Source organism: Parus major, chromosome 15 (assembly GCF_001522545.3).
Source record: "Parus major isolate Abel chromosome 15, Parus_major1.1, whole genome shotgun sequence".
Lineage (NCBI taxonomy): Eukaryota > Metazoa > Chordata > Aves > Passeriformes > Paridae > Parus > Parus major.
The window spans coordinates 8,319,664-8,347,650 of record NC_031784.1 but is presented as its reverse complement, the minus strand read 5'-3'; the positions used below and the strand labels follow the sequence as shown (position 1 = coordinate 8,347,650).

The 27,987-nt window shown below is 39.3% G+C and overlaps 2 protein-coding genes across 3 annotated transcripts in view; one reads left to right on the top strand and one right to left on the bottom strand.

Annotated features, from left to right (window-relative positions):
• Positions 1–27,987, top strand: part of PI4KA (phosphatidylinositol 4-kinase alpha) — a 53,853-nt gene that overhangs the window by 20,809 nt on the left and 5,057 nt on the right. For both annotated transcript variants that reach the window (XM_015643749.1, XM_015643748.1), the window contains exons 20-48: positions 11,021–11,129; positions 11,626–11,762; positions 12,649–12,782; positions 12,959–13,041; positions 13,315–13,385; positions 13,502–13,626; positions 14,082–14,163; positions 14,771–14,854; positions 15,210–15,299; positions 15,771–15,890; positions 16,522–16,614; positions 16,983–17,139; positions 17,411–17,538; positions 18,755–18,913; positions 19,137–19,288; positions 19,830–19,937; positions 20,654–20,781; positions 20,862–20,981; positions 21,458–21,537; positions 21,671–21,864; positions 22,586–22,676; positions 23,472–23,639; positions 24,147–24,200; positions 25,413–25,533; positions 25,834–25,963; positions 26,081–26,151; positions 27,011–27,083; positions 27,213–27,283; positions 27,858–27,967. In XM_015643749.1, the coding sequence (XP_015499235.1) occupies positions 11,021–11,129; positions 11,626–11,762; positions 12,649–12,782; positions 12,959–13,041; positions 13,315–13,385; positions 13,502–13,626; positions 14,082–14,163; positions 14,771–14,854; positions 15,210–15,299; positions 15,771–15,890; positions 16,522–16,614; positions 16,983–17,139; positions 17,411–17,538; positions 18,755–18,913; positions 19,137–19,288; positions 19,830–19,937; positions 20,654–20,781; positions 20,862–20,981; positions 21,458–21,537; positions 21,671–21,864; positions 22,586–22,676; positions 23,472–23,639; positions 24,147–24,200; positions 25,413–25,533; positions 25,834–25,963; positions 26,081–26,151; positions 27,011–27,083; positions 27,213–27,283; positions 27,858–27,967 (3,243 nt within the window). The remainder of the gene's footprint in view (positions 1–11,020; positions 11,130–11,625; positions 11,763–12,648; positions 12,783–12,958; positions 13,042–13,314; positions 13,386–13,501; positions 13,627–14,081; positions 14,164–14,770; positions 14,855–15,209; positions 15,300–15,770; positions 15,891–16,521; positions 16,615–16,982; positions 17,140–17,410; positions 17,539–18,754; positions 18,914–19,136; positions 19,289–19,829; positions 19,938–20,653; positions 20,782–20,861; positions 20,982–21,457; positions 21,538–21,670; positions 21,865–22,585; positions 22,677–23,471; positions 23,640–24,146; positions 24,201–25,412; positions 25,534–25,833; positions 25,964–26,080; positions 26,152–27,010; positions 27,084–27,212; positions 27,284–27,857; positions 27,968–27,987) is intronic.
• Positions 24–9,628, bottom strand: SERPIND1 (serpin family D member 1). Its single transcript, XM_015643750.2, has 5 exons — positions 9,529–9,628; positions 6,660–7,528; positions 2,733–3,006; positions 1,657–1,801; positions 24–1,270 (listed from the first exon to the last, which is right to left on the bottom strand). The coding sequence occupies exons 2-5, from the start codon at positions 7,510–7,512 to the stop codon at positions 1,079–1,081; spliced, it is 1,464 nt and encodes a 487-aa protein (XP_015499236.1). The 5' UTR covers positions 7,513–7,528; positions 9,529–9,628; the 3' UTR covers positions 24–1,078.

Below are 27,987 nucleotides of genomic sequence, written 5' to 3'. Positions count from 1 at the left end.
AAAGTAAGGTATGCAGAGGTGAGTATGTTCATTTGCTTTAATGATTTGAATGTATGGTGCAGCTCTGTTCCTTGTACCAGGTAGCCAGTGATATTCTACAGAGTGTGGGTAAATTTTTTCATTTTCAAATGTGACACATTTGAACAGAATTTGTGTTGTTACCAGAACAATTCAGAAAGTTTGCAGTGACTTGAAAGGTTTTGTCCATTAAATCAAGTATGGAGAGTGCACTGGAATATTAATAGAGTGATTGCTATAAATGGCTTTTTTTCTAGAGAGGATTAGCTGATACTGAGCCAGTGAAAAGAGCATATTGCTGACTGCTTTCCCTCTGAAGGGTATTCTGAGGATATTTATGTCATTTACCAGGCTGGCCTAACTCTGATACCTCTTGAACCAATGAGAGGAAGTATTGAAGCAATCCAAGTTAGATCAGGGAAAAGTAGTGGCTCTCTTAGTATTTCATTCCTCCAAGACACTTCTGTTGCCTCTTGCTTGATACACTGGTCCATGAGGCTCATTGTGTGCATCAGTCTGAGTGTTCAATACACATTGTGTATATTCACTGAACATTAAATGATGCAAGCAAAAGAAAGAATGGAGACACTTGATCTTTTTCAAGTCAGATTGTGTAAAATGCCCAGGAGAGACTTAGGTGTCTATGGCTGGTCAGCTATTCAGGATTTCCTTAGTCCTATTTATCATAAACAGACATCCTAGCACAAATATGGAGCTAAATTTCAAGTTTCCAGATAGTCTAAATACTTTATTGATTACATTCTATACACTGTTGCAAAACACAAAGTGTAAGTTACTTTGTGATAATTTTTTTTTTTTTTTTTTTGCTAGTAATACACTTTTATCAATACATGGCACTAACCATTTTAAATTGCAGTCAAATTACCTTCTGCTGTGAGTCCATTCAGGAGAAGCTACCTGTAGATAATACGTTTCGTTTTTATACCAGTGACTTTTGTATTGACTAATACGACAATAAATTTTCCTTTATGATACTGGTATTTTAACATGTAATTATACAGCCCATGTGTAACAGAGTGTTGGAAGGTCTTCTCTGCTTTTAAGATGTGGCTGGGTTGGCAACTCTGCCCATGAACAGAAGGCAGCTGGTGCGGTGCTCATAGATCAGGAACAAAAAGGGGCGGTCGACGACAAAGCGGATCTGAGTGGAGAGAGGCATGAACCCCACGGTGGTTATTGCTGCAGCCTCTGTGCCCTCCTCATTCACTGTGATTGTGCCTTGGTGATTGAACTGTTCAGTCAAACAAAAGAGGAAAACAAATGAGAGACATTGAGGCTCTCCTAAGTACACGAATGACGCGCTCACAGCCTTCCCTGCTCCATGTCCCATACCCTTGCTGCTCATCCTGCGCAGCACCAAAAACCTTTGGGGTTTGTTCTGTGGAGAAGCCTGTTCCTGACTGAACACAACACTCTTAGTGCCTTGGACATCTGATTAAACGTGTGCTTTGTCATGTGCATAGACAAGGGCAAACCCACAACCCCTCCCTCTTAACGTCCTCCAGAAAAATGAGGAAAAAATATTGTTTTAGAGTACTGTGCAATATTATTACTGAGCTGCCATGATACTGGGTGATAGAGTTTAATCAGAGAGAAGGTGAAATGAGGAGTAAATACCCTGTCAATGGTGATCTTCTCATCTGATATACCAGAGTAGTCGCCTTTTCCATTGAACAGTTCTTCTATTCCCATGGATCTCAGATAATCAATCAAGTTGTATGTCTTCTCCAGCTTAAATTTAGGCAGAACCACTTCTCTTGTTCTAATAAAAATAAAGACAAAAAGGAAAAATAATTGAGCAGATAAGTATGTGTACAATTCCTTTGCTTTACAGAGCTGTTGTGGATTGGATTTTTTTTGCTGTCTTCAGCAAGCAGGACACAGAGATACAGGACTGTACTTTTTTCAAAACTTGAGCATCATGACTTTTAAAACTGCTTTAAAAAATTAATTCCCCTGTGAAAACTTAATTTGTCAATTTGATATTTCATTTATAGTGATTTGCATTATTTATGTGTATAAGGTTTGTGACTGAGCAGTTCAGTGCATGCTTGTAATAAGTGTTGAGGTGTCAGATTTTCTGAAGTACTAAACTGGAGATTTGTCACATATTGTGTACAACAGAAGTAGGCTGAATTCCTGGCTCTCACATCAAATTATCTCTTTTTATCAAGTCTGAAGACAGATACACCTAACCTGTCATCTTCCTCAAGGGAGGCTTTATTTTTCCTCTCCCATAATTGTGATGTCCTTTGTTGACTATGGAATGTGCTCCTTTACACACAGCTCTGTTGAAATGCTCAGTGCTGAGCTGATAGGCGGATGTGACCAAGATTATTGGTGCAGAATAATCTGTTATTTTCACAGTCCTGTTTTTCCTTCTTATTGTAAACTTCATCAGTAAGAATGTTTTCTTTAAATTGACATCGTTAATTACCCAATAGAAAGAATTTTGAAACTTCATTACAATTTTCTACCTCAATCATCCTTGATTTCTTGATGGTATTTAAATTTTGAGAGATCAATGGTCCTGATTTCTAACTCAATAAATCCATTTTTTTGGAGGTTTTGTATTTTTTTTTATCAAAAGATACTATCCTTTGCATGCTTTACTTGAATAAATTTTTTTTACTCATCAGTCTCAGTGAGAAAATACATTGAGATTTTACCAAGAAGTGCTTTTCAGCAGATACCTGTTTGTCATGCTTTTCTGCCACTTTTCTACCACTTGAGGTGTGAGCTGCTTTTCGAGGGCTTTCATGCTGGCCAGTTTGTGTGGGAGCACCACGAGCATGCTGATGTTGCCCACGAAGGGGAGCTGGATGATGCTGCAGTCCAGCTCAGGGTCAGCAGCTGCCAGGAAGGTGCCCTTGGTCTGCATCATTGGCACCTTCACCGTCTGCTTCTCGTTCAGCCGGAAACTTCGCTTTGTGGTCATTTCCACTGGAAACTTATTCTCCCAAGTTCCTGTTCATACCATGCAGAAGACAGATAAAACCCCAAGGTGGCTGTTTAATGAAATGTTCCCAGAATAGGTTTACACTAAGCTTTAAGTCAAGTGGACTGGGAGTTACTGCAGGAGATTGTTGATTTCAGTGAAGCCTGAATTAGAAGATGAGTTTTAAAGTTACTTCAAAATTCCTGGCTTTATAACTTAACATTTGTCTGATTTGAGTGCTCTGAATTACAAAAGCAGGTGAATACAAACCAGAAATAAGAATGTGGTTGGTGTGTGTATTATTTTTCTCTATGGGGAGCCAAGAAATCTAAACAGATGTAAAATATTTTTTAGGGTTTGCCTCTAGCAGAACACCTGACCCAACTGTATTTTCTGAGAGATGTGATGCTTGAATCCAGTTCTGAAAGCACCTCTTTGGAGAACTTTAGTGGTGTATCAAGCTAAGCAAGGGCTGGATTCATTTTGGTAAAGGTTGTGAAAGATGCTATGCTGAAGGCATTATGTTACCTTAGTCCATTCAGAATGGTTCATTTTCCATCTTAACCTGAAGAGTTGGGGTGTTGACTGCTTAATTCTATGATCCAGTTTGATGTGATAACAGGTTCCTGTAGATGTGCTGAAATCTGACAGGTTTATGCCCAAATAGTGCAGTCCAACTCATTTTGCAACCCAGAAAGCTTTTCCATCAGGGTTTAAAGCTTTCTGTGTGGAGATAATCTGAATACCAGAAATATTTATTAACTGTTTGAAAGAAGGTTTTTTTAAATGCAGTGTTCTACTGGTCTTTTTATAGAACTGTGGCTCTGGAATAAAGATCATTTCTTAAGGGGCAGACAAAGCTAGAAGATTATAGTGGAAATAGCGTTACCAGTATTTCCTGTAAAAACTCAGGAATTTAGGTCATTGTTGGCAAGCAAGTATGTGAGGAATGTGACTGACTGTGTGGAGTGCCTAGAGTATAACCTTTATTGGTTCCTTGGTGTGACTTTGCCAGATTGACTGTGAATAAGGAAAGAAAAGCTTTAAGTCCAACTTTCATTCTAATAGTTCCTGCACGTGTCAGGCCAATGGAGATCAGTTTGAGAAGCGATCAGACTGTGGTTAATAACCTGAAAGGTATGGGGTATAAAATGGATTATGCTATTCTCAAACAAATAATCTCACTTCCAAGGAAAACCCAGTATCTGGCTGTTTTTTAGGGAGCAGAATTCACAGATATAGGACCTCAACTGGCCAATGACATGGGGCTGCTGTGGGCCAGGAGAGCTTCAGCAGCTCTGCCATCCACTGAGGGATGGGAGACATAATAGCTCTTCATAGTGGAAAAAAGGAGCTGGGGAACATTTTTCTTGGATGCAGTTTTGCAAATGTGTTTGTCTTGGGGTAGAATACTGATCCCCAGCAGGAGCTGTGTGGCCAGCTGAAACCAGTTGGCACTTGATGACTTTTGTGACTTTCTGTTTTGAATCTTCCCCCAAGATGTCTTTTGCATCCATCTGTGCTGGCAGATGTTGTCTCCATTGAGTGACTCCTCTTTTGCATTTGTGACTGGAATCTCAGAAAAAATCAGGACATTTTGGACCTGTCAACATTTGTCAGTTACCAAAACTGACATGGCTAAAATAACCAGCTCCTACTTGATAGGAAGCTCATAAATGATTACTCAGAGTTCTGCAGAATGGAGGGTGGGCTGGACATCTATACAAGAAATAATGTGCTTCTTACCAACATAAATAATTTACAATAGTTTCTTGATGGTCTTTAATATAAAAGGAGCTTGAAACCTCACAGTGTTTGTCAAGTATCCCACTACTCAGTCTCACTTGTACTGAGATCTTTGTATATCTGAAAATGCTTATAGGTTTCTTGGCTCTGAGGGCTTAGTGGAGCTTTTTTGCAGTGGTATAAACAGTGCAAATGGAAACATGTGGCCAAAATTTGCCATGTTAGCAGGAGTAGTGGGGAAACTAAGAAACCTAGGAGCAGAACTTGCTTTTAAAAAGTTCAGTTCCACTCAAAGGAGAATTCCCAGGAGACTGTCACTGTAAGACAAAAGAATGAGAGCAGTAGAGAATTGGTCTTTGTTTTGAGGGTTAGAAATTCCAGCCTTCAGCAGATGGCACAGAAGGCAATTTGGAGTAACAGGACTTCAGGGGCAAAAGAAAAACCCTAAAGCCTTTTTGGTCTTGATGACTCAAGAGTTCCAATACCACAGCTGTCTGTTTTTGTGGTATTTTTGTTATTTTGAGATAGCATAGGTATTGAATAATTGCAGCATGAAAAGCAAGGGTATTTCAAATTTCACAGAATGATGAAAAAAAAAAATCAGTTTCACTTTGTATAGTCCTTTTCTTTGGATGGTTTAACAGGCAGTAAAGCCTTGCATTTAGTATATGATCAGCAGGGATGTAGTCAAGAACACAAGTAAGTGCCTGTTGGATGGTAGCTGAGAACAGGAGATTATCTGGATTTTATGCTAATGATTGCTTCAGATTCTTTTAGGGATAAATGGCATTATTCAAGGAAGTAATTCCCTGCAAATGAGTGGGAAAAGGTACATTTATAGGAATGTTGCTTCTATAAATTGCTGGGATGGCAGGTGTAAGAGAGACCTTTGTTTCCTGGAAGCAGGGACATAACTGGAGAAAAAGAAACTTCTTTATGATTATGGAAAGGAGTGTGTCGTACTTGCAAACATTGCTACCCTTTTGGGTTAATCTGTCTTTTCTTACCTATGTTTTAAGTCACCTTCATCTGATTTTCATCTTTAACAGTCAGTAACAGATTTTCTTTTATCCTCACTTCAATGGAAGCATTGGCACCTCTCACCTCTACCTCATTTAATATAGTTTTAAAAGTTTGTTGAAAAACTAACAAACTTTCAACCTGAGGCAGATAACATATCTTGAAAGTCTCACCACAGGCTCTTAGTTTAAATGTAAAGATGTTGAAAATAAGGGTTTATAATAAGAATATATTGTAGAGTCTTTACTTCAAGCCTCTTTGACTGTTCAGCCTATACTAACACATGCAGAAGCCTGTATCAGCTGACCATTCATGCTGAATTAACTAAAATATTCCATGTAGTGAATGAGTTTGGTTTTAGCTGTAGAAGAACAGTGTTTTGGTTATTCTCTTAGGTCCCATGTATGGACTTGTTGATAGGGATCATGCTCTGATCATATTAAAAAATTGCTTCCTTCAAGCTGAAATTCTTTGTAGTCATTTATGTGAGTCCTGAGTACTTCAGAGATGTTAAGTGCTGAAATCAACCTGTACCATTTTGGTGACACCAGGACTGAATGTGACTGATGACTTGCATATGCATCTATACCTCCCCATCTGATACTTCTACAAAGCTTATGCTTTCTGAGGCTATTCTGCATTCATGTGTTGTTTTTCTGTTTCACTGTGAGTCATTGAGGTTTTGGAAATGGTAAGCAGTTGCTCTGTGTATACAATACCCACTAACTTCAGAGCATTGTTGTGCTACAGAAACAGGCAAAAAATGGGCTAATAATACAGATTCCTAAAGAGGGGGTCAGTAGGTTTTTTGTAGTGTATATTAGACTTAAGTTCTGTCTGGGATTTCTAATGACATATGGCAGTGCATTGCAAACTGAGAAAATCCATCACCAAGATTGAAATAACAGAGTCTTACCTTTAAAGTAAAGACAATTAAGAATCATCATCAGTGTTGTAGGGTTTATATTCACAAGAGCTTCCTTTATTAATCCCTTGGTCAACTTCAAGATGCGTTCATTGGTTTTGGCTATGAAGCTGGGATCTGAGAAATCAGCTGGTTGGGCATCAGCAAAGTAGTATGTTTTCATATTGTTTTTGAAATCATTGAGAATAGAAAAGTCTTTATGAATATAGAGGTCATTGACAGACCTCAGTGTGTAGCCAAAGTTGCGCCTGAAGAGCCGATGCGTGAGTTTGCGGAAGAGGTTGTGAACGGTCATGAGCTCGTATTTGCTGCTGGCATTAATGAAGTCTTGAAAGCCAAGAACAGATAACACTTCCTGCTGGGTTTGATCCTTCAGACCCAGGGAGATCATAGCCATTGCAGTGGAAATACCAACAGGAGCCATGATAATATTGTCTGAGGAGCTGGCCTTGTCTGCCACACTGCGGTAAAGGTTAAAGCCAAAGTTTGCATTGAGGATATTGAGGCGCTGGATTCTGGTTTTGCCATGGAACAGTTCAAGAATATTTCCTTGCTGAACTTCAGAAACCATTTGTGGGGCAGCATCAATAATATCACTGTAATCATCTTCACCCAGTATCCTGTCGAGGTCTAGATAGTCCTCTTCCTCCTCCTCTTCAGGAATCAAGTCATTAGTGATGGTGTTTTCTCTATGGAACTCGAGTGGTAGGTTTGGCATATAAGTCCCGTTTTCATGTGGCTGTGCACCTTTAAGACTTTCAAAATGCTCAGTGACATCCTTGACTCCACAAAATGTGGAGGTTATCATGAGAGCAAGGGCAAGCAATTGAAATAGGAGCTTCATTCTGACAGGTGAAAACCTGGAAGACAACATAACGCAGTTGAGAGAGTCAAGGCTAGTTGAATTTTAGTTACCTATTCCCTAAATTTTGGGTCCATGCTGATTTCTGTTGCAGCAGCAGATCTATAGTTACCTTTTTCGACAGCACTGTTTTTTGGTGGAACATATGTCAATTAGATGGATAAGTTTGTTTTACTGTTAATTGGTTTTGCTTACACGATGCCTCCAGCCTGCCAAAGAGTTGGTTGGTCTCCTCCCATACACATAGTCATTACTGGCATATTTCAGCAGTTACAAACTCATTACCCAGAATATGTGGGACTCTTTATTTGAAACTTTTACATTTAAACCGTGCACTAACTGTGCAACTAGTGTGTGTTGAAAATACAGTGTGAAGTTAAGCTTGAAGATTTGAGCTTGTTAAGAGGGACTCCTGATCCAGTCCCCTGCAGGAGCGTACCAGAAGGCTGAGATGTACAGAAAATTTTGAAAAACAAACATCCCGTAGCTGCAACAAAAATGGAAGTCTTGTGGGAGTATTTTGGAAAAGCAAGGCAGCAATCTGGTGACTAAAGGCAGTCTAGGCATGCAGAAGGACGTGTATTTGCACTAAGTACCATTAGTGGGACTGCAGTGGGGGAAGTGTTGGGCATAAATGTCTGTCTTGGCCTGCTCACAGCCTTACTCGGGTGTGTTACTCAATGTCTGTGCACCCTTTCCGCAGCTCTCTGTCCTCATCTGCCACTTTTGTAATGGATTGGCTCGATTCTACTTTTGGCTTAGTTATGTTTTGTTTCACTTTTATGTAGCACTGCAGAACTCGTAGTGCTCTGTGTTTTCTTTGTGATGTGAAGTCTCTGTGAGCTCCCTTCAGAACTTTGTTTCTCTAGGCTGATCCCAGTTCTAGATTCGCAACCTCGCCTCTTTTGTTTGAGAATGCATTTAAGTAGAACCTTCATTTTGCTAAGGGAAACTTAATCTCTTAATCTACTGAGCATTGAGATTGTTGCATTTTTAAATTATTTTTAAACTCAAGAATTTTCTTCAGTATATATTTGAAGAGAATCCATCAAACTTACTCAGCTCTAAAACCCTCTACCAAGAAGCAGGTCTGAGAGACTTTTCACCATAATATTGGGTGCAGTAATTAAAGTGATCTTAAAAAGATACAAAAAAGTGTAATTCCCTCCTGTGACAGTCAGAGATCAAAATGTTCAATAGATCTGTCAGCTGAAACTGAATGGGTGTCTGAATGCCAGGCCTTGGCTTTTGCTCAAACTTAACTATAAAGTTATTTCACACATTTATAAAGTTAATTTCAGTTGATACCCTTTCTTGAGGAAAAAGACAGTTATTTACAATATAATACAGGATAAAATATTGAATGCAGTTAAAACAAAAGTTTTAGTAAGTTGTTGATTAAAATGCTTTTTAAATTAGGAAAGAGAGCTATTCTGTAAAGTATAAAGGTTCACATACCTGTACCTGTTCACTGACCTGTATATCAGTGAATAAAACCTTGAAGGAAAATATTTTCAAACATGTTGTAACAGGTTTGAAATAACTGAGCTGACAGATAAATTTTTGAAACTATCCCCCAGACTAATTTGCTTTAAACCCTAAAACCATTTAAGATGATCCTCCCATATAAAATAATACATGGTTTTGCAAAAATGGAGGATACTAATAAGGTGCTTATGAAATTGTTTTACACTGTGACTGAACATCTCAAGTCAGTCTTTTTCTTATTGTTTCTCCATAAATTCATTGGTTTTTCCCCGCCCCCAGAAGTCAGGCCCTTAGGGCTGAGATACTCTGTCCAGTATTCATTGATAAACATTTTCTGCTCCTGGCACAGCAGAATTTGCTGTCTGTGTTCCCAACTTTACATTCTCATCTTCATCAAAGTTCAGTTATTGCTCAGCTGCACTTACACAGGCAAAACATCCCCCTTCTCTGCCATACCTATGTCTTTGGTGAGATCTACCCAAAATAACAGGAGAGGTAAATGAAGCTTACCTTTAAGCCACTGTACGGGAAGGATGTGTTGAAAAGCTCAAGTAAAGGGAACTGCTGTGTTTAAATCTGAACTTTGACGCTGGTTTTTTGTGTATCTCCCAAAGTAAACATTCTGTAAACCAAACACTGCTAAACTTACTTCGTCAGCCAAAATCCCTCCCTTGCCTAGTAATCTCTGCTGAATTCTCTGTTGTTTGTTGAACTACTTTTATAGCTTTGCAGGTACTTGTTCCCTTTTGAGGAAGGTCTTTGAGCAAAAATTGGTGGGTATGTAAAGTTTCAAAGTCAAGCACACACATAAACTTGACTGTTAATGACAGGAAGATTCATGTAACTGCTGTTTTCTGCTGAAATGGGGGACAGGGGGAGCATCTTAGTGCAAATGTGTTTGAGGCCTCTGTGGTTGTGATGGGGTTTCTTCAGCTGATGTTATATTGGTGCAAAGATTTCCGTTGCACAAACAGCTTTTTACCATAGTGTTGTTCAAGAGCTAAAACACAGACTGATTTTATTATAATAGAGAGATTTTTTCATGCTTTTCCTTTTTAAATGACTAATCTCCCTCATGACTTACAAATGCATCTGAAGTTGGCTTTATGTAAGGTTTCACTGAAATACTGCTGGCTCTCATACCTAGAGAGAATTATTGTGGTTAGAGAAAACTTCTTCAAGCTAGATTAGAATGTAACATTTCCTTAATAAAGTTTACAGTAGTAATAAACAGTCATCTTGAATAAAGCTTGCAGTTTAAGAGACAATTTCTTCTGCTTTTTATACACTGCCTGTGCTTTAACACTTTTTAGGATAACACATATGGTCTTTGTTTTATAAATTTATCTAAAATTGTATATCATGTTGGCTGAGAGGATATACTGTTCCTTTGGTAGTAGCAGCTATTTGTGCAAAAAATATAAGAGAATTTTAATAAATGTGTTGAAAATAATGTTTTTTTACGTGCTTGTTTAGATAGTAAATTCTTCAGAACTGATGTCATTCTGTGCGTGGGTGCAAACAATGAAAGATCCCCAACTGGTGCCTCAATGTATTTCCACAAAGCTGATAAACAATAGCAACCAGAAGTGTTTTTGACTAATATTTATTTAGTTTGGAGTTCCTTTACACTGAAGCAAAGCTGCATGACATTGTCTTCAGCACAGTTTAAAGGATTGTGTGGTCTCTTCCTCCCTGCAGTGTATAGTATACCAATATTATGTATTCTCCTCAGAGGTTACTGTATCAGCATGGTGTTATTCCTGTGTAAAACAAAGGAAAGTCTTACTTCAGACATCTCAAAGTTAGCCTTTCAGCTCTCCAAATATAACCTAATTCCTTCAATATAACAATAGCAGTACAGTACTAGTTTTCATAGGTGACAAAGAATATTACCTTTGTAAATCATAGTAAAGAAAGTACACAAATTGATTCCTTAGTGTGGAATTAAGTTATTCTAATTCCCACCATTTTCTAATGTTAATTTTTATTTCTTTGCTAGCTCACTAGGCGCTTGCCTCCCATCAAGGAAGCCAAGCCCAGGCTGCAGAAGCTGTTCCGCGATTTCTGGTTGTATTCGGTGCTGATGGGATTTGCTGTGGAAGGATCAGGTACTCTGCACCTAAGAGAACAGCATTGCTGCTTACATTTAGACTTTTGATGAATCTAAATGCAACTCTGTGCAAACCATTCACAGCAGCTGGAAGAAAAATTACAGGCATAAAGACACTTCAAAGCAAACAGCTTACATGACAGTTCTGTGGTGGGATTTCTTTAAATCTTTGCAGTTTTGTTATCAGATTCAGCATGGTACAACTTGTACTTAGTTTTATTACTAAGTTAATAGCCTTAATTATGAGTTTTGATGGCCAGATTCCTGAAATGGAAGATAAGACTCATGGGGTACAATGATAATTAAGTAGAAACTTCACCTAAACATACTTACTAAGTTTGGAACATGGATCATGTGTGTTAGTATCTGTGCTTAAGAGCATGAAAAATCTGCCCTAGAGGTAGCGCAAAGCTTGGTAATGCAAGTAAATTTGTTAAATTTGATTTTTTTTTTTAATCCCTCATTCCACCTTCCTCTTCCTACTTGTGTTCCAGGTCTTTGGCCAGAAGAATGGTATGAAGGTGTGTGTGAAATTGCCACCAAGTCTCCATTACTTACATTTCCCAGCAAAGAGCCACTCCGATCTGTTCTGCAGTACAATTCTGCCATGAAGAATGACACCGTGACTTCTGTAGGAATTAATTTCTTCTATTACCTCCTTCTGTAGTGTCTGCCATTGTTAAATGACATGGTCCCTGTGATATATTGAAATAGCACAACACCTCTTCAACCTGCCTCCTATTAGTGAAAAGCAGCTATTTTACACTATTCTTCTGGCATCAGGCTGCATAAGTAACTTGGGGTCAGTTTTATGGAGTGTTAATACAAGTGTTCAGTGGGGTTGCTACACCACCTTGATTAGGTATAGAAAGCAAGTCTTTGAGGAGATGGAAGCCTCTTAGTGCTTTTTTCATCCATTTTGTACCTGACAAAACTTGCACTGATTAAAGAAAGAAAAATCAACCAAGTTTGAAAGAAAACAGCACATTCAGGCTTTCAAAGGAATGTTAAGTGTGGTCTGGCTGGATACTGGTATTCTTGTCTCTCCCTAGCATTTGTAGGATAGATTATGCAGGACAGATTTTGCCTAAGGGTTTTTTGGCTTATGAAATATCTTTGTCTCCCAAATAAGACAGAAATCTTTATTGTACCTAGGTACATAGTTCTGTGACACCAAAGACTGTCACAAGCCCATGAAGTTTCAGGAGCTGGACAGTGCTGATGTTGGTTGAACTTGCATGCATTTAGTGTAGGAGACTTGTATTTCTTCATTGGTATAACTGCATGGGAATTAGCAATTATTTCTGCCAGAAGCTTGATTCCAGATTTAATTCTGTTCTGTATTTGAAGCATTGTGATTTGATGGGTCAGGGGAGGTTGTTCTGAGTCTGCAGGCAGAAGCATCCTGACATATTGTTGGTGAAGGTTGAAATGTTAACAAATAGCTGAATGCATGTTTGAGGAAACAAAATAATACAGGATTCCCACTTGAGATAACTTCATGTATTCATCTCTAGGCTGAATTAAATGAATTACGGAGTACCATAATCAATCTCTTGGATCCTCCTCCAGAAGTGTCAGCATTGATCAATAAGTTGGACTTTGCTATGTCTACCTATCTCCTTTCTGTTTACCGCCTAGAGTATATGAGGTATATGTTTATCTATATTTAGTTTTTTCACTGATGAAACAGCAAAAAAAACCCTAAAACAAAACAATTAGTAAATCCCTGAAACAAACAAGAACAATCTGAAATAAACAAAAACTGAAACAAAAAATAAAATAAAACCCCCAAACATTCCAATGTAAAAAACTCTCCTTCCCTAGGGTGCTGCGTTCAACTGACCAAGATCGCTTCCAAGTCATGTTTTGCTATTTTGAAGATAAAGCAATTCAGAAAGACAAATCTGGTAAGATTTACCTGTCTAGATTTCCTCTCAACTTGTGGTATAAGGAAATTACCTCCAGGCCTGCAAAGCAGGAACAAATCAAGCAGCTATATAACAAAATGAATCATGTTCACCAGATTGCTGCTGCTTTATTCTTGCCAAGAGCACTGGTTTTGTTTTGAAACAAGTTCAATATTGGCTGAGTAAACATAAACACTTTTTAACTGTTAAGCCTGGTTTATAAAACAGATGTAATTTTGACAATGAAATCTGTCACTTCTCTTCCATCCTTAGGCATGATGCAGTGTGTGATAGCTGTTGCTGATAAGGTGTTTGAAGCTTTCCTGACAATGATGGCTGATAAAGTAGGTTACCTGGAAACTAAAATTTTGAATTTGTATGAATGTTCTCATTTCAGTTTATGAAAGTGAGTTTGTCTGTTCCTTTAAGAGCTTCATACTTCTCTTTGGCATGTTTTTAGCCTAAAACTAAGGAGAATGAAGAGGAGCTGGAGAGACATGCACAGTTCTTGCTGGTGAATTTCAACCACATTCACAAGAGGATCAGGAGAGTTGCAGACAAATACTTATCTGGACTGGTAGACAAGTGAGTATAGATGTCATGTTTCTCTTTTCACAATGCCTGTTTAGTGGTTGCTTAGGCACTTGGTGACACTGGTCAAGTGGATTTCTTGGCTGCTACTAATGCTGAAACTTCTCCTTGAAAAATTACATTCAATGGTATCTCTAGCCTGAGCTCTGAAACCCCTGGTTAAAATGTGTGTCTGTTTAGTATTCCCATGGTGGGAATAAATGGGTGGAGCAAAGCAAAGTGCCCATGATAGAAATGCAATCTCAACTGCTGTGCAATAAGCTCTCCTCAGCTTTTGGCTTTGGATAAAGCCAGGCTGTTGTGAGCCATGGCAGGCTTTGTGGCTTCTGTTGAGTATGAGCTTATCTAGGGATGTATAAAGCTGGCTCTTTGAGCAGCTTCCTTGATAAAATAGTGTCCTTCCTCAGCTCTCCATGTTTACTGTGTTTCTTAATTCTGTCTTGCTCTAGATTTCCTCATTTGCTGTGGAGTGGAACCGTGCTGAAGACTATGCTAGATATTCTGCAGACATTGTCTCTGTCCCTTAGTGCAGTAAGTTCTTTTCTTTCCTGGAACTTTTTTTTTTTTATTATTTGTTCTGCATTTATATGATATTTAATTGAGTTTGTAATTTGGCTTTCCTTTTACTAAGATTGATAAAATCTTAATTTTAAATTCTGTGAAGCAAGAAATATCTTTGCAATCCTATTAAATAAGTAGTAAATCTAGTGCTAAAAAGTTATTGTCAGACATGGTTTATAGTTGTTGAAATGTATCATTCAAAATAAAGATTCAGTGGTGTTTTTTGTGGTTAGTTTGGTCTTCTATGAATTATGATTTGCAGATTGTATTCTCTCCAGTCTGTGTATGTGTGCCCGTATTTCCTGAATCTGTTACATACTAGAATTTTTGAAGATGGAAATACTTTATAGAATTTTATTTTTATACTAAATGTTGAGAAGAGTGCTTTGGATTTTCAAATTATTTATTCCAAAAATCAAACTACAATATAAACAGTTGCTTTTAGAGCTATTTAAATTGAGAGCAAATGTTAGCAAAAAAGGTTTGGTAATCAGGCTTCTTGTTTGCTACCTGTAGTGTTAATGTCAAGTGATGATGTTTTTTTTCTTACTGAGAGTTGATAATTGTTTCTGTTTAGGACATTCACAAGGACCAACCATACTATGACATTCCTGATGCTCCCTACAGAATAACAGTCCCTGACACACATGAAGCCAGAGAGGTGGGTGGCTCTCCTTGAGTTATCAAAGAATGAAATAATACCTCATTTTGTAGTTTGAGATGAATTAGTGAACTACTCTGAATGGTAATTTTTTAAAAGTACTTCCCTAGGTAAGATTTTTCTAATAGGACATGACACTCAATATTTATGTTTTTCTTAATTTTACTATTTTACTTGACCTAAAGTGTGACAGTTCTTTTCTAATCAAGGGCACAGTTATCTGTTACAGAAATTTTAACTTTGTCATGTTGCTGCAACTGTCTTGCTCCCTATGTTATTTATTACAGCATTAGATCCAGTGCCTCATGTTAAATGTCCTGTATTTTACTGATTGTGTTGATGCTTTTTATTCTAGAGTATAGTCAAGGACTTTGCTGCACGCTGTGGGATGATTCTGCAAGAGGCAATGAAATGGGCTCCCTCTGTTACAAAATCTCATCTACAGGTAATGGGCCTGCTTCTGTGAAAATTTGTTTTTTGTACATCTTGAACACTGCAAATCTACCTGAAGTTCATATTTCCTCCCCTAAAAAAAGGAGCCTCAAGGGATTCTGTCTGTGAAAGGACAAACAATTACATTCTCTTCTTTCTTGTAGTCCAAAACACTTCATCTCATAAGGTTTTTTTTGTCAGAAGTGAATATTTTAAGAAAAGATCGCAGCCTTCAAGCATTTATTTTGACAACTTTATTCATTTTGAATACAGAAGGAGTCTTACTCTTTCAGTGTTTAGGAGGACATTCAGAAAATCTTATTGCCAGGAGAACAATGCCTGGAAGGGATGAGTAGAAACAGTCTTTTGTCACAATCATGTGTAATTAAGTTTCCTGTAGTTTGCAGTGATACAGCACTTGCTTATGAGCCACCTTGTTTTGAAGATAATCAAAAGTCATTATGGAGTTTGTTTTTTTTTCCAGGAGTACCTAAACAAACATCAGAACTGGGTATCTGGGTTGTCCCAGCACACTGGACTGGCCATGGCTACAGAAAGTGTTTTGCACTTTGCAGGCTACAACAGGCAGAACACCACTCTGGGCGTGAGTATTGTTTGTTCCTTTGTGCACCTGCAGAGAGACCTTGACAAATGAGAGGGCTAAAGAGAGACCTCATTGCTGCCTACAGCTTCCTCCCAAGGGGCAGCAGAGGGGCAGGCACTGATCTCCTCTCTGCTGACCAGTGAAAGACCCAAGGCAATGTCATGAAGCTGTGTCGGGGGGGTTTAAGGCTGGGTGTTAGGAAAAGATTCTTCATTCTGAGGGTGGTTGGGCATGGAAACAGGCTCCCCAGGGAAATGGTCACAGCACCAAGACTGACAGAGTTCTTCAAGTGTTTGGATAGTGATCCCAATGGTGTGGTGTGACTGCTGGGTTTGTCCTGTGCAGGGCCAGGAGTTGACCTCAATGATCCCTGTTGGTCCCTCCCAGCTCAGGATATTCTGTGATCCTGTGTCCATGGAAAAAATACACATACTCCTTATTTGCTTTTGATCAGTCCTGGTACTGTTGTACATAACAGTCCTACTCTCAGATACTATTCTGATTACGAGCATAAGGAAATTTAAAACATATGTGAAGGAATACAAAGATAAAGAGACAAATGGTTTGATATGTTGATACATACTTGATATGGTTTGAGCAGTATAAACACCTTGTTGTGGTCTGGCCATAGGCAACCCAGCTAACTGAAAGACCAACTTGTGTGAAGAAGGACTACTCCAATTTCATGGCTTCTCTTAACTTGCGCAACCGTTATGCAGGGGAGGTAAGTACAGGATTTCTCATGAATGTGGGGTGTCCAGAAGCTCTGGTATCACTTCTCAGGGGATGATGTCCTTCCAGCCTTTACTGATGTATGGGTCTATGTTACATGAAACATAGCCTCTAAATTCCTTCAGGATAAAGAATATAATTTTCCTAAATTATTAAACAGATCATTTCACTGTTGGCCTTGCAGATAAAGCTAAAGGTTAGATAAAGCTAAAGATTAGATTGCAGATGAAGCTAAAGATTTGGTAAAGTAGTAACAAAAGATGCCTGTGTTTTTGGAGCTCCCTAATCAGCACATGTCCAACACTTAACTGGATTCCTAAAAATACTATTCTCTGTTGAAAACCCCTCTAAATTTTACAGGTTTCTGGAATGATTCAGTTCTCAAATGCCACAGGACGAACATCTGACCTGAATAAAATGATGGTCAAAGAGCTGAATGCTGCTCTTGAATCAAGCAATACTGAATTCTACACCCAGGCCATGTTTAAGTTGACTGCACTGCTAATAAGCAGCAAAGGTAATGAAAACCAAATGGAGTTCTGCTTTCTGACAGTGAATGCCAAGAATAATAAACTACAAAAACTATCCATATACCATCCCAGTTTGCATCAACTTGCAGCAAAACTGTTTGAATTTTTTCAGTTAAGCTTATATTGGGGAAAAGCCTCCCTTAAACCAGAAGCTATTTATATTAGGAACTGATTATTACCTGTGATGCACACCAATTTCATGCTGATATGGAAAGTAGTTGTTCTGTTGGAGAAATCTGAGTGAATGTTTGTTTTCAGACTGTGATCCCCAGCTCCTTCATCATCTGTGTTGGGGACCCCTGCGAATGTTCAATGAACATGGCATGGAAACAGCAATTGCTTGCTGGGAGTGGCTGCTTGCTGCCAAGAATGGAATAGAAGTGCCGGTAGGAAGCGATATAACTACTCATTCTCTGTCCCTGTGAGAGGGAAGAGAGAAGATTTTGAGAGATTCACAGATGTTTTGAATCTGTGTCAAGGATGTTTAAATGCACTGTTTATCACTTTAGCCTGCTAGGAATACTCTGTTCCAGTATTACTGGAAGTCAGAGCACCCCCATGAGGTGAATGGTGGGAAACAGACCTTTCTCAACAGCATGGATGTTACAGCAAAGGAAACCTGTTAGAATTCCAGCTGTAGAATTTACTTTGCTGATGAGATGCCTGAGCTGTTAATGAATTGACTTTACACTATCACAAACTATAGAATGGTGTTTTAAAACAAAGAGAAACCAGTGTCCCTGTTCATTAATCAGCCTCTGGTATATGGTATTGCACCATTCCATAAAAACATGGGCTTGCAAATGTCCTAATCCTGTAACAGGCTAAACCAGTTGTATTTTGTGAGATGGGGATCAATGTAATACTAATAAAGTAACTCAGCATGGTGTAGTGACAGTCCACACAGCTGAGAAAGCTGCCTCTGGTAATTGCTTTGCTTAGCGAGCACCAAATAAATTTCACTTGCTGGAGATAATCATCCATCTGCATTTACTTAATTGAGTTTATGTGCAGGTTTCAGTGGTTAACTTCTTAAGCATCATTTTCATTTTTTTTCAACTGGACATTTGGGGAAATGTCTTTGTATCTGGTTGAAGAGAACAGAGAAGCACCCTTGGTTGTTTGCCCCCCTTACTCCTTCTGAGAGCAGGATGAGCAAAACTGAATGATGTGCCATCTTTATGTTGTGCTTGGTCAACCAGAGTGTGTTCAGTGTGCCCAGGGGCCAAACCATGTCCTGCAGGTCACAGGAACCTGGCATGTACTTGTGTCTGCTGGGCTCGCAGCCTTTGGTAGAGCAGGAGGATGGACAGCATGGGCTGATCCAACAGTTCAGTCTCCTCAACAAATACAGTGCCTGGTTGCTGCTGCCTTTAGTCTTTCTGTTACTAGCTGAGATTCTGGGGGAGTCCTCTCTTCCTTCTGTGAAAGAAACATTTTATTTTAGGTGGGATGTATAGACTTGTCTCTGCCTCTCCATCAGCGCTGCAGTGAATTTTAATTGATGCAGTAGGTTCTTGTGTGTGCTGTGGGGAAAGATTATGCTTTCCACATAAGAGGATGCTCTTGAAACTGGAAGCGCTGTCATCTTCCTTTCTGCAGTTCATGCGGGAAATGGCAGGAGCCTGGCAAATGACAGTGGAGCAGAAAGTTGGGCTGTTTTCTGCAGAGCAGAAAGAAGCAGATCCATTAGCAGCCTCAGAGGAGAGCCAGCCACGGCCTTGTCCACCAGAGGTGACCCCACATTACATCTGGATAGAGGTGTGTTTTTCTTCTGAATGTCCCACCTGTGGGCAGTCTGTATTTCCTGTTGCTGTGATTTGGGAAAGGACTGGAGTCTTGCTAACAGCCAGGAGAGACATTTTGTTTAGATGAGCATAATCATTCATGGGGAGAAGGCTGTTTGAAACAGAGAAGTCTGGGGATGGGGTTTGAAATTCAAAAAGGTCAAAGGAGACATAGTATATCTGTCTCTTCTTCTCAGTTTTTGGTGCAGAGGTTTGAAATAGCCAAATACTGCAGTTCTGACCAAATCGAGATCTTCTCCAGCCTGCTGCAGCGGTCCCTGTCCCTGAACATCGGGGGCGCCAAAGGCAGCTTGAACCGGCACGTGGCAGCCATTGGGCCCCGATTCAAGTGAGTGCTTTTGGGTTTTTCCTTCTGGAAAGAAGACGAATAAACAGAAAGAAGAAATAAGATTATAGGGAGAAGAAATAAGATTATAGAGAGATGGAAGAAAGCAACTAAACATTACATGTTCAACTTGTCTTTGACTTCTAGTGCTGAGGATTGCTTTAAAAGCCTGTAATGATGCAGTCTAAGCTCTGTTTTCAAAGCAGAAGTTGATCACTTCAGCTTGAAAGTAATTTTTTGGTGTTTCAGAAAATTTCATGGGATGATTTCATATAGTGAATTGCCTACATCATGGATCTAGTAATGAATCTAGTCTTTGCTTCATCAGTTATTTTCCCTTTCTGTGACTTAAAGGCTCTCACTTTCTGTGGTTCAGCAGTCACAGCTTTAAAACCACACTGATGATAATGTGAATAGGTTCCCAAGAGCTCTGAAACAGACACTTGTGAGGCTACAGTTACAGTTGTAGTTGTGGTTTACTTGGTGGTATATTGGTCACCATTTTGGGAGAGCCAACATTTCCATTGTCTATTTTGCTCATTAGGTTGCTGACCCTGGGTTTGTCTTTGCTGCATGCTGATGTGGTTCCAAATGCAACTATCCGAAACGTTTTGAGAGAAAAGATTTATTCAACTGCCTTTGATTATTTCAGGTACTCTTTTATTTGAAACAACTCACTGAAAATGTGTTTGTGTTTTTCCTGAACCTTCAGTGATACTTCAAAGCAGCAGCTGTCTTTCTCATCTAGTGATTTTTTCTTCCTTTCCTTTTTTACCCACTTTAACAGAGACTTACCTTGTGCTTTAGTATGGTTCATAAATTATCTCACAGAGGCTTAGATATTAGTTTCAGATTTTATGTGTGATTTAAAAAGCAGGAATGTTTCTGTTCTTTTCCCTTTTTTCCTTATTTTGAAGTTTATTCAGTGCTCAAGATTATATCTAGATTTATACGGTTTAAAGAACTGCTGTTAGAGTTTGTGTGGCTGAAATGCAGTTTCATTGTTTTAAAATACAGCCACACAGAATCTGATTATTTCAACATTTGACACAGGCACGAAAGAAAATTGAATTGATAGGAATGTCTGAATGTGAGGAGGTCAGTCAGTCATAATACTAACTTTCAAATGAATCCAGGATGCTGACAGACTGCTGCCTTAATTTTCAGTTAAAATTGGAAGTTTGTGCTCTTCAGTCAGATATAATAAATCCATGAGGATAAAATGTAGTGATGTGTGGTCTCATCCTTGTAGATTTCAGTCAGAATAAGAAATACTACTTGATTAGGTTGGTGAGGGTTTTTGACTGCTAAGGGGTTTTTTTCCCCCTAATGCATTCAACATGACATTATTTGTGTGATTTCTTCAAGTTGTCCTTCAAAGTTCCCTACACAAGGGGAAAAGAGGCTCCGTGAGGATATCAGCATATTGATCAAGTTTTGGACAGCAATGTTCTCAGACAAGAAGTATCTGACTGCCAGCCAACTTGTGCCACCTGGTGAGTTCCTTTAAGTACTGTTTTAAAAATGTCTGGTTTCTTTGATTGGATTCCACACCAGATCTGTGCTCTGTTCTTAGATAATCAAGACACCAGGAGCAACCTGGATATCAATGTTGGATCTCGGCAGCAGGCTACACAAGGATGGATAAATACTTACCCTTTGTCCAGTGGCATGTCAACCATATCTAAAAAATCAGGTATTTTTTTGAGTGTAACCTGAAATCACCTCAGTTTTTTGATAGAATGTTCAGTTCTGTTATGTAGGAGAAATAAGACTGGAAGAGGTCAAGACATATTGAAATCCTGTAATGAAATTTTTTGCTTTGTGGGTACATGCCCCTAGTGCTTTTTGGGGACAGCAGAGTGACATTAGATCATGGACTGTGTTTTTGTACAGATCTAAAGCTACATACTCTTTTCTTTTTAGTAGGCTGTCGTGTTCCTGAAGTGAATGCACTGCTGGCTATATCTCTGTAGCCTGTTGCACTCCATAGATTCAAAGAACACCTGCATAATGAGTGGCTGCAGAGCAGACTCCCTGCTGCCACTCTAAGTTACAGGTGTCCTGGGGTTATTCACTTCTGTGTTCATGTTTCCAGGTGTGGACAGTTTGAAAGTACAGTTTAACCTACTGAACAAAATCCACTTAAATCTTTTTAATCCTTTTCTCCAGGAATGTCCAAGAAGACAAACAGGGGAACACAGCTGCACAAGTACTACATGAAGCGCAGGACATTACTGCTGTCATTGCTGGTGAGTCATCAGGATGGGAAAACTGCATGAATTTCTAAGACCCTCTTATTGTTGCAGGATATATAAACTGAAGTATGTGATTGGGAGTGTTTTTCTTCTTCCAGAAAACCATTTTTTTTCCTGTTTCCCTCAGGCTACTGAGATTGAACGCTTGATCACATGGTACAATCCACTGTCTTCCCCTGAGCTAGAGTTAGATCAAACTGGAGAGAGTAGTGTAGCAAACTGGAGGTCTAAATACATCAGCCTTAGTGAGAAGCAGTGGAAGGATAATGTGAATCTGGCTTGGAGCATTTCTCCTCATCTTGCTGTGCAGCTGCCTACCAGGTGAGATATTTCAAAAGAAACAACTGATGTAATTACTGCTGCCTTAGAAGTTGAGTGAGTATTTACAGCAAGTACTGATAGCACTTGCTGCTGGTTGCAGCTTCTCACATACTGTCACAACTGTTTGAGACCTTTGAAAAGAACTACATTACTTAATAGACTCATTTGGCTCAGTCACTAATGAAGCCTTTCCTACCATCTGCTCTTTGCCAGCGCTTAGACAGTGTTTGATTCAGAAGAAATCAGGTTTGTTTCTTAATAGCATTCAGGCCATTAGCAAGCATAACATTGAAGCAGTGCTAAAAGTATCTTGGAATGCAGTGTTTTAGCTAGATATTGGCTTGCACTTTAGTGTTGCAGGAGAATTAGCATAGTTGGCTCTGGATGGGAAAGGAAATTCTTTCCCCCTTACAACAGTGATAGTTTTTGCCAAGTAGGGTCCTGTACACTGGTTGCTGTAGAATCCCAGACAGAATACTTCAGCCAAGAATCCACCTAGTGGAAGTGGGCTGAAATACAACTGGTTTATACAAAAGCACTGGATGAGGACTGGATTTCAGAATTCTCTTTCCACAGCATATTTGATGTGCGTTATTTTGAAGTTGGACTATTTGTTTATTGAGCATATAGTTTTCTGCCTTCTGCTATCCTCATCTTCATATAAATAGAAGAAGCCATCAGAATTTTCTAATAATGTTATTGTGTTCCTGGTTATACTTAGGTTTAAGAACACTGAAGCTATTGGAACAGAAGTGACCCGTCTGGTCCGGTTGGACCCAGGAGCTGTTAGTGATGTTCCTGAGGCTATAAAGGTACCTGTGAATATTTTTACTGTTACAGGGCCCCAGGAGGCAAATTTCATTCAGATATATTGGAAAATACAGTCTTGACTTACCACAGGGTATGTTCTAGTGCTACCCATATCTCTGGTAGGAGAGAATGACAGAACAGCTGTGGGAGTAGGGTGCTGAGGGGAGAATCACAGCAGTAAGAGGAGGTAGCCAGTTAGCTAATGGTACATTTTTCTTCTGGGTATTCTCACTGTACACAAAATGGCTCAAAATTCATCACTTGCAGTACAGCCAGCATTTCTGTTCCTTTGGCATAATAAGTGAAAAGATCACTGGACCAAGTCATGATGAATGCTGCTGCTGAAGTTATTTCAAGCATAACCTTTTCTGTGTATCCAGAGGCCAAGGCCTGGGAGTGAGGAGGGATCATCTGCAGAGAGGCACTTTAGTCCTGTGAGGGACCATCTTGTCAGAGCTGCTTTCTGTACATCACCTGTAAAATAGATGACAGGAAAATTGAACCTTTTCTGACCCTTTCAGAATGACTCATCCTTTCTTCTTTCTCCTCATGCAAGAACTTCTGGATTGTGCTTTTAGTAACTTCATTTGGTGTTCTGGGAGGTGAGGTGATTCCAACAGCTAGGTTTCCATGGAAAAATGCAGTGGAGAAAACAGCCATAATTTTGTAAAAAAAAAAGTTCCATATTTCACTTGCCTTGCTGGAGGGAGCTAGATGACAGCATTACTGTCTGATGTGTAGTACCTATACATCAGTTAGTGCTACAAACCCCTAATGTGTCTGACCTGCTTTTTCAGTACCTGGTTACCTGGCACACAATTGATGCTGATGCACCTGAGCTCAGCCATGTTCTGTGCTGGGCACCCACAGATCCACCAACTGGCCTGTCCTACTTCTCCAGCATGTATCCACCTCACCCTCTGACAGCCCAGTACGGAGTTAAAGTCCTGAGATCTTTCCCCCCGGTAAGAAGAGCTCCAAGAAAGCCTTAACACTCCAGGGGAAGTTACAGCCCTGGTCACTGTGGCTACAAGTTTCATTTGAATGCCATGGAGAGACATGTACTAAATAGGCACAGCACACTGCAGACTGTGCACAGAGTGGGATGTCCCATGTAAAACTGGCTGACGTATTTGCAGATTGCAAATACACTAAGCTGAATTCTTCAGACTGCCCTTCTCAAATTGTCTCTTTTGCCTCTTCTCTCAATGACAAAGTTGTTTTTTCTATGCTGTTTTTTAGCTCTTCTCAGATTTCTGTTGGGACTGTGAAGTACATGACTATTAATTATACTTTTGAAGGGAGTAACTAAACAGAATACTTTGATTTGAGAGAGTTGCATACATAGTTTAAACTAAAGAGGGAGTGGGACTTTGTTTATCATCTAACTGAAAAGAGCTTTTCTCTGTGTATGTATCTTCCCTTCTGACTACTAAAACAGAACTAAAACCCTGCCATCCCTTCTCTTTCAGGATGCCATTTTATTCTACATTCCACAGATTGTTCAGGCACTGCGGTATGACAAGGTGAGATTATGAACCAGCTGCATGTGAAGAAAACCGATTTTTAATGCAGCTTTTAGATTTAAAGCAGTAAATAAAAGCAAAATTAAGTGTCATCTAATGCTGCTTATTATTATCCTACGTCTAGGATAATAATTTTAGAAAACTTACTGTCTCTAGAAGCTGGCTGGCTTTGAATATGCCTCTTTTATGAACAGATAAACTTGAGAAAGGCTATGTAGTTCATCTGTCAGGAAAGAGATTTTGTTATGGGAAGCCCCAGGTGAGGATTCTGTTTGAATAAAGCTTTTGGAGGTCTGCATGAGACAACCAATAATGAAATTAAATCATTGCCCTTAATAATTTTGCTGTGGAGTTAAGCAGAGAAGACATCCAGGAGTGTCTTGTGCTCCATCACATGTATGAAATCAAATCTCAGCCTTATCTTGCAGAAGCTGAAGCAAAGCTTGACGACCAAGTTCAGAGTTCATTAATGTGAGATCATTTGAACTGCCAACGAGGCAGTGAACTCTGGTCAGTGCTTTATTTTCAGGTGAACATATTCCCATCCCATAGTGTGGGTGACTGACTGTAGTTATTTGAGAAGTCTGCAATGCAGAGCACAAACATCAGACACCTGTCTGTTAATATCAGTCAGACACTTCTGGGAACACCTATAGACTACAAAAGTAGTTGCAGGTAGAGGAAGGGGAGTGTGCCTGCTGGAAGGAATATGATTTTCTTGGACACTTCAACTTTTTAAGTGTCTTCTTAGTTTCCATAATTTCAGTGAAACTGTGCCAGCAGATGCAGTTCTTGCCACCTAACTGTACAGTCCCTATGACATTGTGTAGATTTCTGGTATTACAGGAACACACAGCAATGCTAGGGAAGATCAGTGTCCCTGTTACACTGTGCTTTGTACATATACTAGAAGATGCTCTGAGCTCAATGATATTTGAAATCCAAAAAGATCAGATGGAAAATGGCCTAGAGGTAGGGAAAGGCTGATGAGAATAACAGAATAGGTCAGTAACAAAGCTGAAAACAGTTTTCACTTTACTACCTTTTAAAATACACTGTCAGGTCTTTTTAGCAAAGTGAGTGAGAGTGCAGAGGTCTTCTGTCCATCCATTTAACACTTTCTGGATTTGAAGAATAGCTGTTAGAAGCAATAATATTGAGTCTGAGAGTTGTAATGAACTTTGATCCTTATTGGTGTGCATATGGTTGCAGATGGGTTACGTTAGGGAATACATCCTGTGGGCAGCTGCCAAATCTCAGCTCTTGGCTCACCAGTTCATCTGGAACATGAAAACTAATATCTACCTGGATGAAGAAGGACATCAGAAAGATCGTGAGTACTTTAAAATATAATCTGACTTGACTCCTTTCCTTTTCCCAGTCCAGACTAAATCTCCCTGCTTCGTGCTTGTCAGGAAGAATCCTTTTAGCTGGGAAATTCTCTTTTATTTATAGAGGTAGGGCCCATTCTGCATCAGTGCCTGATCTGAGTCTTTCAAGAGAGACAGAGTGCTGGTTCCCTCAGTACCTTTTTCTGAATACTGTCCAAAGGCTCTTATTTCCATCACCCATATCATTTTACTTTCTGAAATAAGCTTCTGACACAGATGCTTCCTTTTTTTTCCACATGCAGCTGACATTGGAGAACTTCTGGAGCAGTTAGTGGAGGAGATAACTGGCTCATTGTCTGGCCCAGCCAAGGAGTTCTACCAACGGGAGTTTGATTTCTTTAATAAAATCACCAATGTTTCAGCCATTATCAAGTAAGTATTGTACTTCAGAAACTGTGCTCTGTTTGTATCAGTTTGAAACAAATTTGAGGCTAGTGTGTAGAGTAATATATAATATGTAGATAATTAAAAGATAATTCATCTTTCTAGGCCATTCCCCAAAGGAGATGAAAGAAAAAAAGCTTGTTTGAGCGCTCTGTCTGAGGTGAAAGTGCAGCCTGGTAAGATGTGATTTAGTCATATAAAATTGTGGGCTTTTGCATTCAACATGATTATTTATTTTGTGCAAGCAAATCTTGGAATCCCTAGAAGTGGCAGCTTGTCGAGATTTCAGTTTTGGTGCTGGTGGCTATTCTTGTTTGGTTCTCTCTTGAAAAAAATTCAAATATTTTTGCCTATCCGATAATTTCTATATGGTGCATTAAAACTTATCCAAAAGCAAGTTAGGTAATGCATATCATGGATAAAATAGCAGTGTATGTCTGAAGAGGAAAGATAAAGAAACTCTTTTGCTTTCTGCCACCTTCGTTTTAAACAGATGTGGTATTTTTGAGAAGTTTTGTTATCTCAGGAATGAAGCATGTCCAGTTCCTTTAATTCTCCCCTTTCTCCCATCGGGCATCCCCTTGAAATATCTGAGAGTCTGTTCAAATCTTGAATATGTGTTTTCCTGACCTGAATCTTCTCTTCAAAATGGAGTTTGATGAAAGGTTTTCCTGACCTTTAACAGGTCTCAAACCTTCTACCATGTGTTGGTGGCTGAGGGCACTGCCCAGTGCACTGGGGCTGCTGCCACATCTAATTCAGGACTGTTGTAAAGAGATGTCCTCTCTGTACCTTTCTGTGGTACAGGTTCTGCAGTATTAGCTCAAAACTGTATTTTATTAGTTTCTGGGAATCTCTCACTAATGCAAAGCATGTCACATCCTTCGTGGCTCACAGACTGCAATCTCCAGTTCCTCTCTAACATTAATTCAAAACTATGTACTGAAGTTACAGACACTGACATCAGTTATTGTCCAGCTTGCATTGTCTCACTGGCCAGTGGATTTGTTCTCAGCTATCTGCTTTGTTTTGCAGGCTGTTACTTGCCCAGCAATCCTGAAGCAATTGTTCTGGATATTGACTACAAGTCAGGAACTCCTATGCAGAGGTACCATGCTCTTGTTTTATATATACATATATAAATATGCTTGTTAATTAATGCTATTCAAGTATTTTTCTATAAATTTTTGTTTGGCTAATTGCACTTATCATCCTCTTTGTTTCTATTGTAATTTAGTGCAGCAAAAGCACCTTATCTGGCCAAATTTAAAGTGAAACGATGTGGAGTCAGTGAGCTTGAAAAAGAAGGTTAGTAACTTCAATTTAATCATTGATACTACTCAATTAATAGTCAGCAATTCCATTAAAACTGCCCACTTTTAGTTACCTGTACCATTGCAGAAAAAAATATTTCCATGTTGAACTTTATCTGCCATAGTTCAGCTGAGAAATTAAACTGGATCAAAGGAAGAGAGAAGAAAATTCTGAAAACTGAAATATTTTTTAAAGTCCCAAGAAGAAAGCCACATTAACATAAGTTACTTTAGACTAAACTAGAAATCACTGGCCTTTTCTGGGTTTTTAGATAGTAGCAAAATCCAGGTTTTGGCAGTTTTTCTCTCACAAGACATTTCGTGGGAGTCTCCAGCTGACTAGCTCAATGCAGTGCAGGCATTTATCAGGTAAATCACCATCACTGATTTGAGATGTTCTAATTCCAGTAGACAAAGGGAACTGTCTTATGATAATTACCTTGAAAGGCAGAAATATCTGTGCTGCACCTGCAGTAAAATGCTGTGGGTTTGAGTGCAGAGGGCTTGTCATGATAGAAAGTTACTAATTAAAGCCCATGTCTGGGTTCTGCTTGGTTGTCTTGTTGCAGGTCTGCGTTGTCGCTCTGACTCCATCGATGAAAGTGCAGAAGAGGATGAGGATAGTGAGAAAATCTGCTGGCAGGCAGCGATCTTTAAAGTGGGGGATGACTGCAGACAGGTACAAAGCTGTCGGGCTTT

Bases quoted from the DNA above. Each gene is read 5' to 3' on its own strand.
- SERPIND1 (XM_015643750.2), bottom strand. From the start codon at position 7,512: ATGAAGCTCCTATTTCAATTGCTTGCCCTTGCTCTCATGATAACCTCC. The intron at 3,007-6,659 runs GTAAGACTCTGT...TGGTATGAACAG, and splicing joins TAATTGTCTTTACTTTAAAG to GAACTTGGGAGAATAAGTTT. The intron at 1,802-2,732 runs GTATCTGCTGAA...TATTTTTATTAG, and splicing joins CAGAAAAGCATGACAAACAG to AACAAGAGAAGTGGTTCTGC.